The sequence below is a fragment of the Melozone crissalis genome, unplaced genomic scaffold (assembly GCF_028551555.1).
Source record: "Melozone crissalis strain CALT ecotype California unplaced genomic scaffold, PUWL_Pcris_2 ptg000045l_1, whole genome shotgun sequence".
NCBI lineage: Eukaryota > Metazoa > Chordata > Aves > Passeriformes > Passerellidae > Melozone > Melozone crissalis.
In genome coordinates, this window is record NW_026535823.1 from 2,173,936 (window position 1) to 2,190,203 (window position 16,268).

Below are 16,268 nucleotides of genomic sequence, written 5' to 3' on the forward strand. Positions count from 1 at the left end.
TCTGTCTAATTTTATAGAGAAAATATAAATCATCTACAGTTTTATATAATTATAAAAATAACATGTAAATGTATTTTCTATTATTACTAATACTGAAATAAATTCAATAGCCACAGTGTTTATTATTGTATTACTTTAATTATTTTTAATGTTTATGGAGTTGGATTAAATATTTGCTGATATTTCTATCAAAATTAAGTACAAAGTAACAGAAAAAATACTACTATATATTTAAATATAAGTATTGTATATCACAATTTTAAAATTAATAGATCTGTATAATAATAATATTGAAAATTATATAACAAAGTTATGTAATGGATAACAAGTATAATAATACCGTAACAGGCTGAAATGTAATTGACATATTTTCACTGATATAGGAGTCCTATATTATTAATATTTTATCAGCGTACTAATCAGTAGTAATATACTAAAGTATATTACATAATACTAGTAATATATCATGAACACAAGGTGTAATAATATAAATATCTAGTAATATTGTTGTATTAAGGAATAGTATTTTGTGTAATTAATATTAGTTAATAATACAACATTATTTCATATTTTTAACACATTGATGTATTTTAATAATTTGCTAATAGAATACAAATGTTGTTTATTAACATAACAAGCTGTAAATAGAATTTATATTATGATTATATATAAAAATGAACTCTATAAATTGGATACCGCAGTCATATCTTTAATGTAATTTCAGTACAATTCCTACTGCAAAATAGGAAAATTGATATATAAACACGTACAGAATTGATATAAAAATATAAAAGCCCCTTTTATATAACCCCTTGGTTAACATAAAAATTAACCAAGGCCTCCTTTTCCCCCTCTTTTCTCAGCACTCTCCAGTGCCAGCTACCGGGGCCAGGAGTTCCTGGCCGTGTTCCCACAGAATGATGACGAGTCCCCCAGTGCGCACCTGCAGCTGCTGCTCACCTCCTATGGCCCTGCTGACACCCAGGTGTCAGTGACGCTCCGGGGCAGCTCTGTCACCAAGAACATCACCCTGAGGCCAGATGTCACTGTGCCCTTGCCTCTCCCTGCTAACCTGGAACTCACTGGAAGCCACACTTTCGATAAAACCTTGGTGGTCCAGGCCAGCGGTGACATCTCTGTGGTGTCTGTCAGCACCAAGGGCTACACTGTGGGTGCCACTGCCCTCCTGCCTATGGGGAGCCTGGGCACCAGGTACTATGTGGTGACACCGGTTGGGAACTACACTTATGGCCTGACTGAGTTCGTGGTGGCCACCGGCGCCACCACCACCGCTATCAGCATCACCACCACTGCCACTTTCCACTATGCTGGGGCCACTTACGTCCCTGGTGCTGTGCTCCGCCTGTTCCTGCAGCCCTACCACAGCCTGCAGCTCCAGAGCAGCCAAGACTTCACTGGCACTGTTGTAGTGGCCGACACCCCTGTGGCCGTCCTCAGTGGCCACACCTGTGTCAAGGTGTCTGCTGGCTTTGACTTTGTGGTGGAGCAGCTCCTCCCAATGACAGCATGGGGGAGGAGCTATGTGGTGCCACCCAATCCACTGCAGACAGACGTTGACTTCGTTTACGTGGTGACAGATGAAGACAACACCATCACCTACAACACCGGGAGTGGGAATGCGACTGTGGCCATGGCGGCAGGGGAGGTGCAGACATTTGTGCTGAACCGTAACTCCCACCTGTACATCAGTGCGGTGGTGGCAGTGCAGGTGGTGTTTTTCTTCAGCGGCTCATCTTGGCAAGATCCCTTCCTCCTTGTTGTCCCACCTGTCACTGCCCATTGCACTGCATTCCGCTTTAGCAGTGTGCCCAGCCAGTATAATCATGCCATCCTCATTGCACCCACCACTGCCACTGCCACCACCACCCTCAACCATCGGCCAGACAACACCATGGCATGGCAGGCCATTCCTGGCACAGACTTCTCCTGGGCCAGCATCGCTGTGGGAGCAAAAATGCAGAGTGCTGAGAACTCACAGGTGCCCATTGGGCTCCTGGTATTTGGGTTCCAGAGTCACACTGGATATGGCTTCCCAGGGCTCTGTGCCACCAGTGAGTACAGTCAGTCCACTGTTGTGTCACCCCAATGGTTGGGCCTTGTGCAGTTGACCATTCATGGGTTTTCCCCTTTTTTTCAGTCCCCACATCACTCTCCTATGAGGATTTGGGATGTGAGGAGAGGTGTGAGCTGGTGGATGGACAACCAGAGTGCATCCAGGAGACTTTCTCCACCTGTTGGCTTGCTGGCGGGTCACACTACCGCAGTTTTGATGGAAAAACCTTTGATTTCATGGGAACATGTGCCTACACCTTGACCACCATCTGCGATCCTGATCCCACCCTTCCTGCCTTCTCTGTTGAGGTCACAAAGAAGGAAATGGAGAACTCCAAAGTTTCCTCCATCAGCTCCATCACCATCCATGTCGACAACGTCACCGTCACTGCTGTCCAGTCAGAGAATGGGATGGTGAGGGTAAGCCATCATAATTTCCCAATTTTTAAAATTTTTGCTGAAATTGCATATTTATCAATGATCTTGAGGGTCTTATCCTAAATAATTCCTGGGTTTGCTGGTGTGCAGGTAACCCTTGTATGAAAACACTTCTAGTCTTCTTAAACTCTATGCCAAATTTTGAAGGATTTTGGTTGTTTTGATGGTTTTTGTTGTCCTCCAGGTGAACAACCACCGCTCGCACCTTCCCATCTCCCTCTCCCATGGGAAGCTCCGCATCCGCCAGAAGGGTAAATCCATGTTGATCCAATCAAATTTCAAGCTGAAAGTCCTCTACAACTGGGATGATCACATAGTGATCAAACTTCCGGCTGCTCTTTCTGGAAAAGTGTGCGGAATGTGTGGGAACAACAATGGGAATCCCCAGGATGACACTCTCTCTCCTGATGGAAAACAAGTGTGGGATATTGTGGAATTTGGGCAGAGCTGGAAGGTGACCAGTGAGAGTAGCCGCTGCCAAGACACTTGCGACGGTGACTGTGGGCGGTGCAGATGGGACCAGGCGGTGACATACAAGGCAGAGACCTGGTGTGGGAAGTTGTCCCAACATTCTGGGCCATTCCGGTCATGTCATGACACTATCAGTCCTAATATCTACGTGAAGAACTGTATCTATGACCTGTGTGCCAATGAGGGGCATCGTGATGTGCTGTGCCATGCCTTCGAGACCTATGCTGATGACTGCCAGGAGGAGGGGATCAATGTTTCCGATTGGAGGACAACAGTGGGATGTCGTGAGTAGAGGATGGTTGGGTGAAAATGCTCCTTGGGATGGGCAGAGCCTAATTATTGTGGGACTAACGATCCATAGGATCATGGGCTGGGAAAGGTTATGGCAGCAGATCCAAGCAGGAAATCCATGGAAGTCCAGGGAGATTCCAGAAAGTCCATGTAGAAAGTCCACAAAGTCTGTGGAGTCTCTAGAAAGTCTGAGCAAGAAGTCCTCAGACACTCCAGAATGTCCAGGCAGAAGGCCTAGGAAGTCCATGGAGACTCCATAAAATCCATGGAGACTCCAGGGTATCTGCGTAGATAGTCAAAGAAGTCTGTTCCACCATGTGCCGCCCCACCCTGACTGCTGTCTCCCTCCCTGTCCAGCTCTCACTTGCCCGCCCAACAGCACCTACAGCACCTGTGGCCTCGCCTTCCTCCCTTCGTGCAACATCCCCGCTGTGTCATCCAGCTGTGCTGCTGTCACCACCTGCGTAGACACTTGCGTGTGCCACGAGGGCCTTGTCCTTGATGCCAACACCTGCATCCTCCCCTCTGAATGTGGCTGTGTCTTTCGGGGTCTCTTCTATGGCCTTGGCGAGGAATTTTGGGGTGACCTCACTTGCACTCAACGCTGTGTGTGTGACGCGGAGCAGCGGCAGGCAGTGTGCCGGGATTCTGGTTGTGGCACTGAGGAGGAATGCCGGGTGGAGGAGGGGATCCAGGATTGTTATCCCAGAAGTTTTGGGGTTTGCACTGCTGTTGGAGCCACCCACTATGAGACCTTTGATGGCAAGAGGTTCATCTTCCAGGGGACATGTGTCTACCTGTTGGTAGGGTTGTGTGAGGACACCCAAAATTTGGTGGGATTCCAGGTGTTGGTGCAGAATGGCCACCGAAGTGACAACCTCATGTTGTCCATTGCCATGGTGACAGTCAAAGTCTACAACAAAACCATCAGCATTAGCAGGGAACATCCTGGAAAAATCATGGTGAGTTTAGGAAATGATCCCTTCTTTTTTCATCACATGCTCCACCTTGTCCCAAACCTCATCCTATTAACATCTGAAATGTAATTAAATCGACATAATTTGCCTGTTCCAGATCAAGGAGTGGTTGATCAACCTCCTCTTGGGACTTGGTCCTTCTCATTCTCTTAAATCCAAAATTTAATTCCATTCAAAATTTAATTAAATTAATGCTTTTTGATTGCTCTGGCTGTTGAAAGTAGTTTACTATCAGTTTGCAAAGTTGATCAATTTTTATGGTTTTCTCCCCAGATTGATGAGCAGTTGATCAATCTCCCATATCACTACAGTGAAAGAAAGATTGTTGTCTATCGTCACGGGCAGGATGCGGTGGTAGTGACCGACTTTGGCCTTGTTGTCACCTATGACTGGTACAGCCACGTCACCACCATGGTGCCCAGTGGCTTCACTAATGCCCTATGTGGACTCTGTGGGAACTACAATGGTGCTGCAAGTGACGACATGATGATGAGGAACAACCATGTGACGTCAGACCCAGATGCCTTTGGGAGCAGCTGGAAGGTCACAGATGTCCCAGGATGTGGTGAGAGGTCAACAGTGGAATGTTCCAGCACACTTGCACCTTCCTGGCTGCAGCAGGAAGTCTCTGGGATGGGGTGTGAAATTATTTTGGAAGTGGATGGACCTTTTAGAGCATGTCATAGTCATGTTGATGGCCACCAGTACTTCCAGAGCTGCATCCATGATTCCTGCCTGTTCCCTGATCAGGAAGAAGGGATCTGTCCAATCATTGCCCTCTACGCCACCGCATGCCAGGCTGCTGGTGTGTCCATCAGGAGGTGGAGGACAGATAATTTCTGCTGTAAGTTGGGACAATGGGAGGGTTTTTCCTTCAGCAGTATCCAAAGGACCCTCAAATCTGCTCCAAATCCATCTATGAACAACCCAGAGGTGCATGGGAATCCAGTGGAAATTCCACCCAAAGTTTTGGTTGATCCCATAGTCCACCCAAATTAAACCTTTCCTAAGGAAGAAGTTGTCTCCTCTGGAATAATTTACCCCCTCAAAATCTCCAATTTCCTGGTGTTGGCTAAAAGGTGGCTAATTTAGAGGGAGAACCATCAAAAATTGTACCAAAAATAGTGGAATTGGGTTAAAGGGATTCAGCCTGGAGATCAGTTGAGGACCCAATGTGGAGTGATCCCATTCTTTGAGTGAATGTTACATTTTTCTCCATAGAAATGTGAGAAATTGGGTAGTTTAGTGGAAAAATTCCTATTGAAATGGGCTGGGATGTTCCTTATGGATGATCATTGGATCATCATCAGATAATCATTGGATCGTCATTTGATGATGTCCCTTGTCATGTGCACAGGGATGAAAATTGGGAGTTTGCCATGGGCTAAAAAACCCTGTATTTGGTGAAGTTTGCACCTGAATTCCAGGAATGTTCCAGGATTTGGCTTGGAATTTCCTGATTCCTTACGAATCCCATTGTTTCCCGGCAGATATTCCCTGTCCTTCCAACAGCTCCTATGAGCTCTGCTCCCACACCTGCCAGCACACCTGCGGTATTGACTCTGCCACATGCCAAGGGCGGTGCCGCGAGGGCTGCACATGTCAGGATGGCTTCATGCTCAGCGGTGACGAGTGTGTCCCCATGTCCCACTGTGGCTGCAGCCACCATGGAGTCTACTACAAAGAGGGGGAGACATTCTACCCCACAAAGCAGGAGATGTGCCAGTGCCTCTTTGGTGGCACTGTGGAGTGCCAAAACACTTCCCATCCTGATGGTGGCCATGGGAAGGTCATCAGTGATGTCGTCCAGTCTCCCTTGCAGCTGTCCAGCACCTGTGTAGCCACAGGTGACCACACCTATGTTACCTTTGATGGGATGGCCTTCAACATTACTGGTACTTGCTCCTACATCCTCACCCAGACCTGCACAAGTGACAACGTGAGATCATTTATGGTCACAATCCAGAAGGAGGCGCGGAAGAAGGGGAAGGTCTCCGGGATCCAAGTGTTGTCTGTGGAAGTCTATGGGGTCACCTTGGCCTTGAAACAAGGAAAAAGGGCAGATGTCATGGTAACATGGCGCTTTATGTTTCAAATCTCATGGGATCCCCCCAAACTGGGTTTCTTTATAGAAGGGACACCTCAGCCCATCTCCCATCCCAGTCCAACTTTTCTTTCTAAGCAAGATCTGTAAATGCATTAAAACCTTGGTTGGAAGTTGTTTTCCCTAAATTTTTCATTCTACCTCAATCAACCCCGAAACTCTGTTTCCTTGGTGAGGGGAGCCCTCATCCCATCTCCAAGACTAATCCATTCTCATTCAAACTTTTTCTTCCAAGTGGGATCCACAAATCTGTCAGAATATTGTTTGGAAGGTGTTTCCCCCAAACGTTTGGTCCCACCTCCTCACTGGAGGACTCTTCCTTCTCTATCCCAGGTGGATTCCATTTCCCACCACCTCCCCACCATCCTGAGTGAGGGACAGGTCCAGGTCTACCCACATGGGACAGGTGTCCTGCTCCGCACTGACTTCGGCCTCATTGTCCACTATGACTTCGTCCAGCATGTGATGGTCACAGTCCCCCAGACCTACATGGGGCGCTTGTGTGGCCTCTGCGGCAACTACAATGGCCAAGGCAATGATGAGTTCCAGCTTTCCAGTGGCCAGCTGGCTCCAGATGCAACAGCCTTTGGATCTGCATGGAAAACAACAGATACGCCTTGCAATGACACCTGTCCCAAGGATGAGTGTCCCACCTGCACAGAGGAGAAAGTGGCAGTCCTCCAAAAACCCAACTATTGTGGCTTACTCACAGCCCCTGAAGGTCCCTTTGGCTCCTGCCATCGCATCATTGACCCCGTCCCGTATTCCCAATCCTGCATCCATGACCTCTGCATGACGGGAGGGGACACACATGTCCTGTGCCAGAGTATCCAGAGCTATGTCACTGCATGCCAAGGTGCCGGTGTCACTGTGGGGCCTTGGAGGACGTCATCCTTCTGCTGTGAGTTTGGGAGGGCACAGGGGTGAATGTTCCTGTTTGGGTCTGGGTGACAGTGTTGACACACAGGACATGGGATGATGGTGATGGGGTGAGCTTTAAAGTCCTTTCCAACCCAACTCAATACATGATTCCATGAAAATTCCAGCCCCCACCTGCCCAGCCAACAGCACCTACTCGCTTTGCACCAACACCTGTGCCAACATCTGCACCGGAAATACCACCACCTGTCCCCAGACCTGCACTGAGGGCTGCCAGTGCCACCAGGGTTCTGTCTTTGATGGACACAGATGCGTTCCCGAGGATTACTGTGAATGCTTCAGGGATGGGGAATACTATAAGGTAGTTTTTCTGGCCTTTTTTCCTGTTTTTAGGCATTTGTGTCTTTTTTCCCTTCATTTTCTCCCTATTTTTATACCTTTGCTTCCTTTTTCCTTATATTCCTTCTTCCTTTTTGTTTTTATGTCCTTACCTCTATTTTTCATGCATTTATTTTTCTCATATTTCTCTGCATTTACCTCTGTTATCATGGTGTTTTCTTTTTTTTCCTAGCTTGATGTATTTATATTTTTAAAAATAATTTCCCCACATTTTCTCTATTTCTTATGCATTTACACCTTTCTTTCTTGCATTTTTCCCTACTTTTCTTTCTCATTTTCCCAACATTTTCCCCTTTCCATCCTCCTATTTTTATGCCATATTTCCCCTGCGTTCCCTTTCTTTTCCTATTTCTAGGCAGTTACATTGTTTTTCTTGCCTGTATTTTTCTCTGTGTTCTGCGTTTGCATTTATTTTTCTGCATTTTCCCCATTTTTCCTTTATTTATGCTTTTCCCCAGCATTTCCCCCCTATTTTTATACATTTATGTCTTTTTTTCCTGCATTTACCCTTTTTTCCCCCTTTTTATAGAGAAGGTATGCATGTACATCCCTTTGCCTAGCAATTTGTTCACTATTTTCCCTATTCTGCTGCACTTACATCCTTTTTTCTGCATTTTTCCTTTTTATTTCCTATTTTCATGGATTTCCCTTTCTCCCTTCTCGCCCCGCCACAGCCCCATGAGATACTTTTCCAGGATCACTGCCAGCACCGTTGCACCTGTGTCCCTGGCCAGGGCCTTACCTGCCACGACCATACTTGCACTGAGGACGAATTCTGTGAAATCCAGGAAGGGGTCTTGGGATGCATCAAAAAAAGTGAGGAAAAGTTGAGGGAAGAGGGGAGTTTTAGATGCAAAGTGGATCTGGGAGAGATTGAGGGGTAGATTGGGGAAAAAAGGGAAGGGGAAGTGGAGGGAACAGAATTCTGCCGCTAAGGGTCAGGAATGGGACAATTCTTCCCATGGTTTCTCCCAAGGTTTCTCGCTTATTTTTGTTCCCCATCCCATGATGTTTCCCATGGTTCCTCCCATGTTTTCTCCCATCCCATGGTTTCTTCATGATCTTTCCCATGCTTTTTCTCATTGTTTTTCCCATGGTTTTCCATGCTATGATTTCTCCCATGGTTCATTCCATGTTTGTTCCCATAGTTTCTTCCATCCCGTGATTTTTCCTCTTCCATGGTCTTTCCCATCTTGCAATTTTCTTTCTTATATGACTTCCCCTCACTTTCTTCTTCATCCTTTTGCCCAACCCATGGCTTCCCCCGATGTTTATCTCCTATTTCACCCAGCCCATGGCTCATCCTGCTCTCCCTCCCCTCCCAGACCCCTGCAAGTCCCTGCACTGCCGCCCCAAGGAGCGCTGCCGGCCCCGCGGTGCCCAATCCCGCTGTGTCCCAGCCCTGGTCGCCACATGCTGGGCATGGGGTGACCCACACTTCCGAACCTTCGACGGCCTTGACTTTGACTTCCAAGGAACCTGCACCTACACCATGGCTGAATCCCATGGGAATGATCCTGGGCTGGTGCCCTTCAGGGTCCAGGCCAAGAATGACATCCGTGGTGGGATCCAATCTGTGTCCTATGTCTCCCTGGTCAAAGTTGACGTCTATGGACAACGCATCTCCTTCCACCGGAATGAAAATGGAAGAGTCCGGGTGAGTTGGGTGGAAATGTGAGAATTTGGGCTTTTTCCCAACTTTTTGCTTCATCCAGCTCTTCCCTACATCCTTCTTCATCCAGCAGTGCCAATGTTATTTTGGGATAAATCAGTCAGACTGGGAGGCTGATTGTTGAAATATTGACATATTTTGGGAATAAAATGTTGGGATATGTCAGGAATAAAAAGTTGAGAAATTATGGGAACAAAATATGGGGAATAGAATATTTGGATATGTCAGGAACAGAATGTTGTGATAAGATTGGAATAAGATGTTGGGAATAAAATACTGGGGTATGTCAGCAAAAAACCAGGAATAAGATGTTGGGGTAAACTGGGATAAAATGTTGCTGTGTCTAGGGAATAAAATATTAGGATATTTCAGGAATAAAATGTTGGGATGCAACAGAAATAAAATACTGTGGAATGTTTGGATATTCTGGGAATAAAATATTGGGTCATAGTGGGAATAGAATATTGGGACCTATCAGTAATAAAATATCCCTGGAATAAAATGTTGGGATATGTAAAATGTGGGGACATGATGAGATTTAGTGTTGGAATATGCTGGGAATAAAGAATTGAGATATGTGAGGAATAAAATATTAGGATACATTTGGAATAAAATATTGGTGTATGTTGAGAATAAAATATTGAGATAACTGGGAATGTTGGGCCATTGGCAGGTGAACGGGGAGGTGACGCTGCTCCCTGTGCTCCTGGCAGACGGGAAGGTGCGGGTCCATCCCAGTGGGCTCCGTGTTGCTCTGGAGACAGATTTTGGTCTCCAGGTCTCCTATGACTGGAACTGGCACCTCCAGATCAACCTCTCCAGCAGCTACTACCGCCACGTCCGTGGTCTCTGCGGGAATTTCAACCTCAAGCCCCTTGATGACATCCCCGAGGCTGGTGACAACATCACTGCAATTGTCACATGGGCCAAAAACTGGAAAAGTGCTGACTTTGAGGTTGATGACCCAATTTGTTGGGATTATTGTGACGGAGTATGCCCAGTGTGTGATGAGAAAAAGAAGGAGCTTTATGGCGGGTACCACTATTGTGGGATCATCAAAAAATCCTTCCAGGGACCCTTCAGAGCATGTCACAACATAGTGAAGCCTCATGACTTCTATCGCAACTGCCTGTCTGACCTGTGTCTGAGCAATGGGGCAAGGTCAATCCTCTGCCAGGTGCTGGAGACCTACGCAGCGACGTGTCAGAAGCATGGGGCCATGGTCCATGACTGGAGGACGCCATCAGGATGCCGTAAGGGCTGGGGTTTTCTTTGAGAAGGGAAGGAGCCAGAGTGGGGGAGGAGGGGAATGGAGTGGGATGCATCCTAGGTTGAAACCCTCAAATCTCTCAGGTGATCCTTGGAAGTTCTCCTGGTGCTCCAGCTGCTTCTTGTGTCCCAGAACCCACCCCATCTTTCCAAGAATCCATCCCACATTTCCAAGATCTTTCCCACATGTTCCAGGCCTTTATCATTGTGTTCCAGACCTCATCTTGTGCATTCCAGACCCCATCCCCCAAGGCCCAGACCCTTGCCACATGGCTCAGACCTCATCCCTCTTGTCCCAGTCTTCCCACATTTCCCAGACCTTCCTCCTTGCAATCCAGGCCCTTCTTGTTTTCCAGACCCTTCCCCATATTCAAGACACTTTCCCAATCCTCACCTACTCTGTTGAATGCTGTCCACTCCCCTAATCCCTCTCTCATCCCCATTTCCTCCCTCTGCAGCCTTATCTTGCCCTGAAAACAGCCACTATGAGTCCTGTGGCAATGCCTGTCCAGCCACCTGCTCCAACTGGGACAGTACAGCCACCTGTGACCAGCCCTGTGTGGAGACCTGTGCCTGTAACACTGGCCACGTGCTCAGTGGTGGACAGTGTGTGCCGGTGTCCCGCTGTGGCTGCACCCGTGATGGCCGCTACTACCACCCTGGCGAGGAGTTTTGGGGCGATGACACCTGTCACTCCAGGTGCAGGTGTGACATGGAGCTGGGAATGGTGGTGTGCGAGGACTCTGGGTGTAAGCCGGGTGAGGTGTGCGCAGTGGTGAAGGGCGTGCGGCGGTGTGTGGCCAACAGACGCTCCATCTGCGTGGCCACTGGTGACCCCCACTATACCACCTTCGATGGGCGCCGCTACGACTTCATGGGTACCTGTGTCTACCTGTTAGCTGGGCTCTGCTCCACTGACCCCACCCTCATCCCCTTTGCTGTCACTGTGGAGAACAATCACCGTGGCAGCCACCTGGTCTCCTTCACCAAGGTAGTCACCATGGAGGTGTACAACATGACCCTCAGCCTCAGCCAGGAACATCCCCAGAAGGTCAAGGTAGGGATGATGGGGGTGGTTAAGAGTCATTGCATGGCATCTGATGAGGGCTCAAGGTCATGGTATGGTCCTCAGGTGTGCTTCAAGGTCATCACATGACACTTGGGTGGAGTTTCAAGGTTCTTGTAAGGTGTTTAGGTGGGTTTCAAAGTCATTTCAAGGCATTTGGTTGGGTTTCAGGATTCTTGTATGGTGTTTAGATGGGTTTCAAAGTCATTGGGGTGGTGTCTGGGTGGCTACAAAATCATCTTGATGGGCTTCAAAGTCATTGCATGGTGTCTTGGTGGGCTACAAAGCCATTGTGTGGCATCTGTGGGTTTCAGGGCCATTCCATGGCATTGGGTTAGGTTTCAAGGTTATTGTATGCTCTTCAGGGGGGTTTCATGTGGTATCTAGGTGGTCTTCAAGGTCATTCTATGACACCTGGGTGGGTTTCAACTTCATTGCGTGACCTCATGCCACCTGCAACTCTCTTGCCAGGTTAATGGTGTCCTGTTGGACCTTCCCTTCACCCACAACCATCAGCTCCAGGTGTCTCTCCGTGGTGTCCATGGCTTCATCACCACTGAGATGGGTGTCACTGTCACCTTTGACTGGTACAGCTATGCCCGTGTCATCATTCCCAACACCTACGCTGGCGCCGTCTGTGGCCTCTGCGGCAACGCCAATGGTGACCCCCATGATGACTTTGTCACCCGTGATGGCCACCATGCTGACAATGAGACCCACTTAGGGGACAGCTGGAAGGTCAGCGATGTCCCTGGGTGCTCAGCTGGGTGCAGCGAGGGCTGCCAGGTGTGCAGTGATGCCCAGAAACGTGCCTACCGTGGAGATAAGCACTGTGGGCTGCTGGGGAAGAAACGGGGGCCCTTTGCCACCTGCCACGACATCATCGAGCCCGGCCCTTACTTGGATGACTGTCTCTTTGACGCCTGCCTGTATGAGGGACACCAGGACACCGTGTGCCCGGCCATTGCCACCTATGTTGCTGCGTGCCAGAGCCAGGGCGTTGCCGTGCAGCCATGGAGAACGGCTGCCTTCTGCAGTATGGGGGGACCTGGGGGACTTGGGAGAGTGCAGGGGGGTTTTGGAGGGCAGAGAGGGACACAGGGTTTGGGAAGGAGTTTTGGGCTATCCGTGGAGGTATTTGGGGTGTCTGGCAGGGAGAAGGGGAGTGGGGGCTGTCTGTGGGGGCTTTGGGGTTTCCATGGCAGGTTTGAAGTGTTCCCAGGGGTTTTGGGGTCTCCATGTGGAGCTTTAGGGTGTTAGTGGGGGTTTTGGGGTCTACACAGGGAGTTTTGGGGTGTCCATGGGGGATTTGAGGTCTGCACAAGGGGAGGCCTGGATGAGGGATTCTAGGGTTCAGACAAGGGAGTTTTGGGAAATCCATGGGAATTTGAGGTGTCCGTTAGGGTTTTGAGGCTTTGCAGGGAGTTTTTGCAGGGGTTTTGGTGTTCCCAACCCTTCTCCCTTCCTGACAGGCCCTGTGTGCCCCCTGAACCAGCACTATGAGCTCTGCGGCCCCCCGTGCCCTCCCACCTGCCAAGGCGAAGTTGGACCTCAGGACTGCTCTGATGCCTCCACATGCTTTGAAGGTTGTTTCTGTGATCCCGGATTTTTCAGGAGTGGGGATAACTGTGTGCCCCTCCCCCAGTGTGGCTGTGTTTTGGAGGGCCGCTACTACCCCCGTGGGGAGCAGTTTTACCCTGCTCCTCCCTGCACTGAGCGCTGCATCTGCTCCGAAAATGGGAGGCTGGAGTGTCACCCCACTCCAGGCTGCTCCAGTGACGAGGAATGCACAGTACAGGATGGGGTACTGGGGTGCCACCCCCGCACCTGCAAACAGTGCCAGGTTTTGGGGGCAGGGGCTTACAGCACCTTCGATGGGTACCTGGGGAATTTTGGGGGGTCCTGCACCCTCCTACTGCTGGAGTTGGAGAGGGGTGAGCCTGAAGAAGAGCTGGAGCCTATCACGGTGGCCTTGGAGCAGGAGGACACGGAGGTGCAGCGGGTGACGGTGACGGCGCACGGGGTGACTGTGGTGATGGACAGGGGACAGCAGTGGGAGGTGATGGTGAGTGGAGGCCCTGGGGGCTTGGAGTTGCAAGCCCTGGTTTTGGGGGCAAAAAGATACTTGGGGGGCAAAAAAGGGGATGGAAATGGGGTTTTGGGAGGTGCAGCAGTGAGGGAAGGCCTTGTTTAAGGTGAAAGCTCTGATTTTGGGGTGCACACCCTGTTTTTCAGGAGCAAGCAATGTTTTGGGGGCAATGCTTTTGGGGGTGAAAGCCTAGTTTCACAGGTACAAACCCTGTTTGGGGTACACACACCACTTTTGGGCTGTACAGATCCTTTCTGGTGTGCTAACCGTGTGATTGAGGTGGAAACCATGATTTTGGGGTTGAAAACTCTCTTTTTGGAGTGTAATCACCATCCCTTTTTAGGATGTAAACCATGGGTTTGAGGTGCACAGAAGGAAGTCCAGACCCTAGTTTTGAGGGTGCAAACCCTGTTTTTGGGGTTGCAAAACCTAATTTGGGGGATTAACCCCACCCTTGGTCGTCCGACTTCCCTTTCGAGATCCTCACCCCTGTCTCCCCCAGGTGGATGGCGAGCGCCACTTGCTGCCGCTGTGGCTGCGTGAGGGCGCGGTGGGGGTGGCGCAGGTGGGGTCCCACCGGCTGCTTCAGGTCCAGGGGGGTCCCAAAATTCTCTACGATGGCAACGCGTATATGGTGCTGACGCTGCCCCCCACATCCCACCGCCCCCGGGGCCTCTGCGGCAACTTCAACGGGGACCCACACGACGATGACCCTGACGAGGAGGCTCTGGGCAGCGCCCCCACAAACTGCACCCGCCTGGCGCCCGCCCCCAGCTGCTCCCCGGCCCAGGCGAGGCGCTGCGCGGTGCTCACGGACCCTGAGGGACCCTTTGCGGGGTGTCATGGGGTGGTGCCGCCCCGCACATACCTGCTAACCTGTGAGCACCAGGTGTGCGGGGGGGATGGAGACCCCTGCCCCGGCTTTCAGGGCTATGCAGCCGCGTGCCAGGCAGCTGGAGGTGCACTCCGGGAGTGGCGGGAGGCCACGGGTTGCTGTGAGTACATGGAGGGCTTGGGAATTTTGGAGGGGGTCGGGAATTTGAGGTGACAGGAAGACTGGAGTTGGGAGTTTGGGGTGGTGAAGTTTTGGGAGGGTGGGAATTCACGGGTCAGGATTTTCGTGGGGACAGGAATTCTGCAGGGAGTGGCAATTTTGGTGGGGGTGGGAATTTGGAGGTATGGGGGAGTGGAGCAGGGTCTCATTCCTGCATGGAAAGAGGGGCACATGTCTGCATTGCTAAGCCCCCATCTGGGGAATGCCCAAATCACACCCGCAAAGGGGACCCCCCCCCCCCCCAAAACAGGAAGCCTGTGTCCTCTGGGGGAACCCTGTACAACCAGTGGGGCCCCCCTCGTCTCCAAATGGGAGCCCCATGGGAGCACCCGCCCCAAAGATAGGATGGCATTGATATCAGAAGACACCTATTGACCCCAGATGACCCCCCCCAGTAGCTCCACTGCCCCCCATTGACTCCCTTTGTTTCTTCCCTCCTTTTCCCAGCCCTCACCTGCCCACCCAAGACCCACTACCAGTTGTGTGCCCGCACCTGTGAGCACACCTGTGCAGGTGTGTCAGCCCCGCCCCCCTGCAGTGAGCGATGCTTCGAGGGGTGTCAGTGCACCGAGGGGCTGCTGTTCGACGGGGCCCGCTGCGTCCTACCGGGCACCTGCGGCTGCCTCCACCAGGGGCGCTACTTCCAGGTGAGTGTGGCCCCAGTGCCTCCCAGTACAGCCCAGTTCCAGCCCTAGCTCCTTCCAAGCTCCCCATGATGATCCTGGGTCCCTTCAGTGTGCCCCCACAGTGTCCCCAGTCCTCCCAGTACACCCAAGCATCCCCCATGTCATTATTTCTCCTTGTGTGTCCCACTTTCCCTAAAGACATGCCCCAGTGGACCCTTTAGCCCAGGGTCTGTCCTCACAGTGAGAGCTCAGGGTCTCCCCTCCCTTCCAGTCTCCCTTGGTATTCCCTCTATTGTCCACAGTCCCTCCCAGGGCAATCGAGTCCTCCCCCCCAGTTTCCTCCTCAGTGTTCCCAATCCCTCCCAATTTGTCTCTGTTACCTCCACAGTTCCTCCAATGCATCCCAGTTTCTTAGTGGGGTACCTTAGTGTCCTTCCCAGTGCCTCCCAGCATGTCCCAGTGTCTCCCTGTATCTTCACCAGTGTTCCCAAGCAGGTCCCAGTTCCCCCACTGTGCCCCCCATGGGGGACATGGGGATATGTGGGGACATGGCCACATGCTGGGGACATGCTGGTGGTCCCCATGGGCACCCATTGGGAACATGGAGACACACAGGGGATTTGGGAGCCATGGGCCCCTTTCCTTCCTCCCATGAGACCTCACAGCATCATCATCCCCATGTTTTGGCCATTTTAGGCCACTCTTCCCCACTTTTCGCATTTTATCCATGGAAAATAGATCGCTGAGACCATCCTGACCTCTGACTGCTCCCAGTCCTGCACCTGTCGAGGGCCCGGGGGCCTCCAGTGCCGTCCCTTCACTTGCCCCTTTGGCCACACCTGCGGCCTCCGTGATGGCAC

General features: G+C 50.6%; 1 protein-coding gene across 1 annotated transcript; it reads left to right on the forward strand.

The window, feature by feature from the left end:
- Nucleotides 1-3,774: 3,774 nt before the first annotated feature.
- On the forward strand, nucleotides 3,775-15,823 carry LOC128943206 (IgGFc-binding protein-like). The gene is made up of 16 exons (XM_054286064.1): nucleotides 3,775-3,804; nucleotides 3,900-4,235; nucleotides 4,524-5,094; nucleotides 5,741-6,321; nucleotides 6,688-7,255; nucleotides 7,401-7,594; nucleotides 8,307-8,448; nucleotides 8,958-9,289; nucleotides 9,978-10,557; nucleotides 11,032-11,630; nucleotides 12,111-12,675; nucleotides 13,112-13,182; nucleotides 13,285-13,704; nucleotides 14,231-14,723; nucleotides 15,230-15,429; nucleotides 15,797-15,823. Exons 1-16 carry the CDS (start codon nucleotides 3,775-3,777, stop codon nucleotides 15,821-15,823), a joined length of 5,709 nt encoding a protein of 1,902 aa, XP_054142039.1.
- The last annotated feature ends 445 nt before the right edge of the window (nucleotides 15,824-16,268 follow it).

Coding starts and splice junctions, on each gene's coding strand:
- LOC128943206 (XM_054286064.1), top strand. CDS start 3,775: ATGCCAACACCTGCATCCTCCCCTCTGAAT. Junction 13,705..14,230: donor GACAGCAGTGGGAGGTGATG/GTGAGTGGAGGC, acceptor TGTCTCCCCCAG/GTGGATGGCGAGCGCCACTT. Junction 15,430..15,796: donor ACCAGGGGCGCTACTTCCAG/GTGAGTGTGGCC, acceptor TTACCTCCACAG/TTCCTCCAATGCATCCCAGT.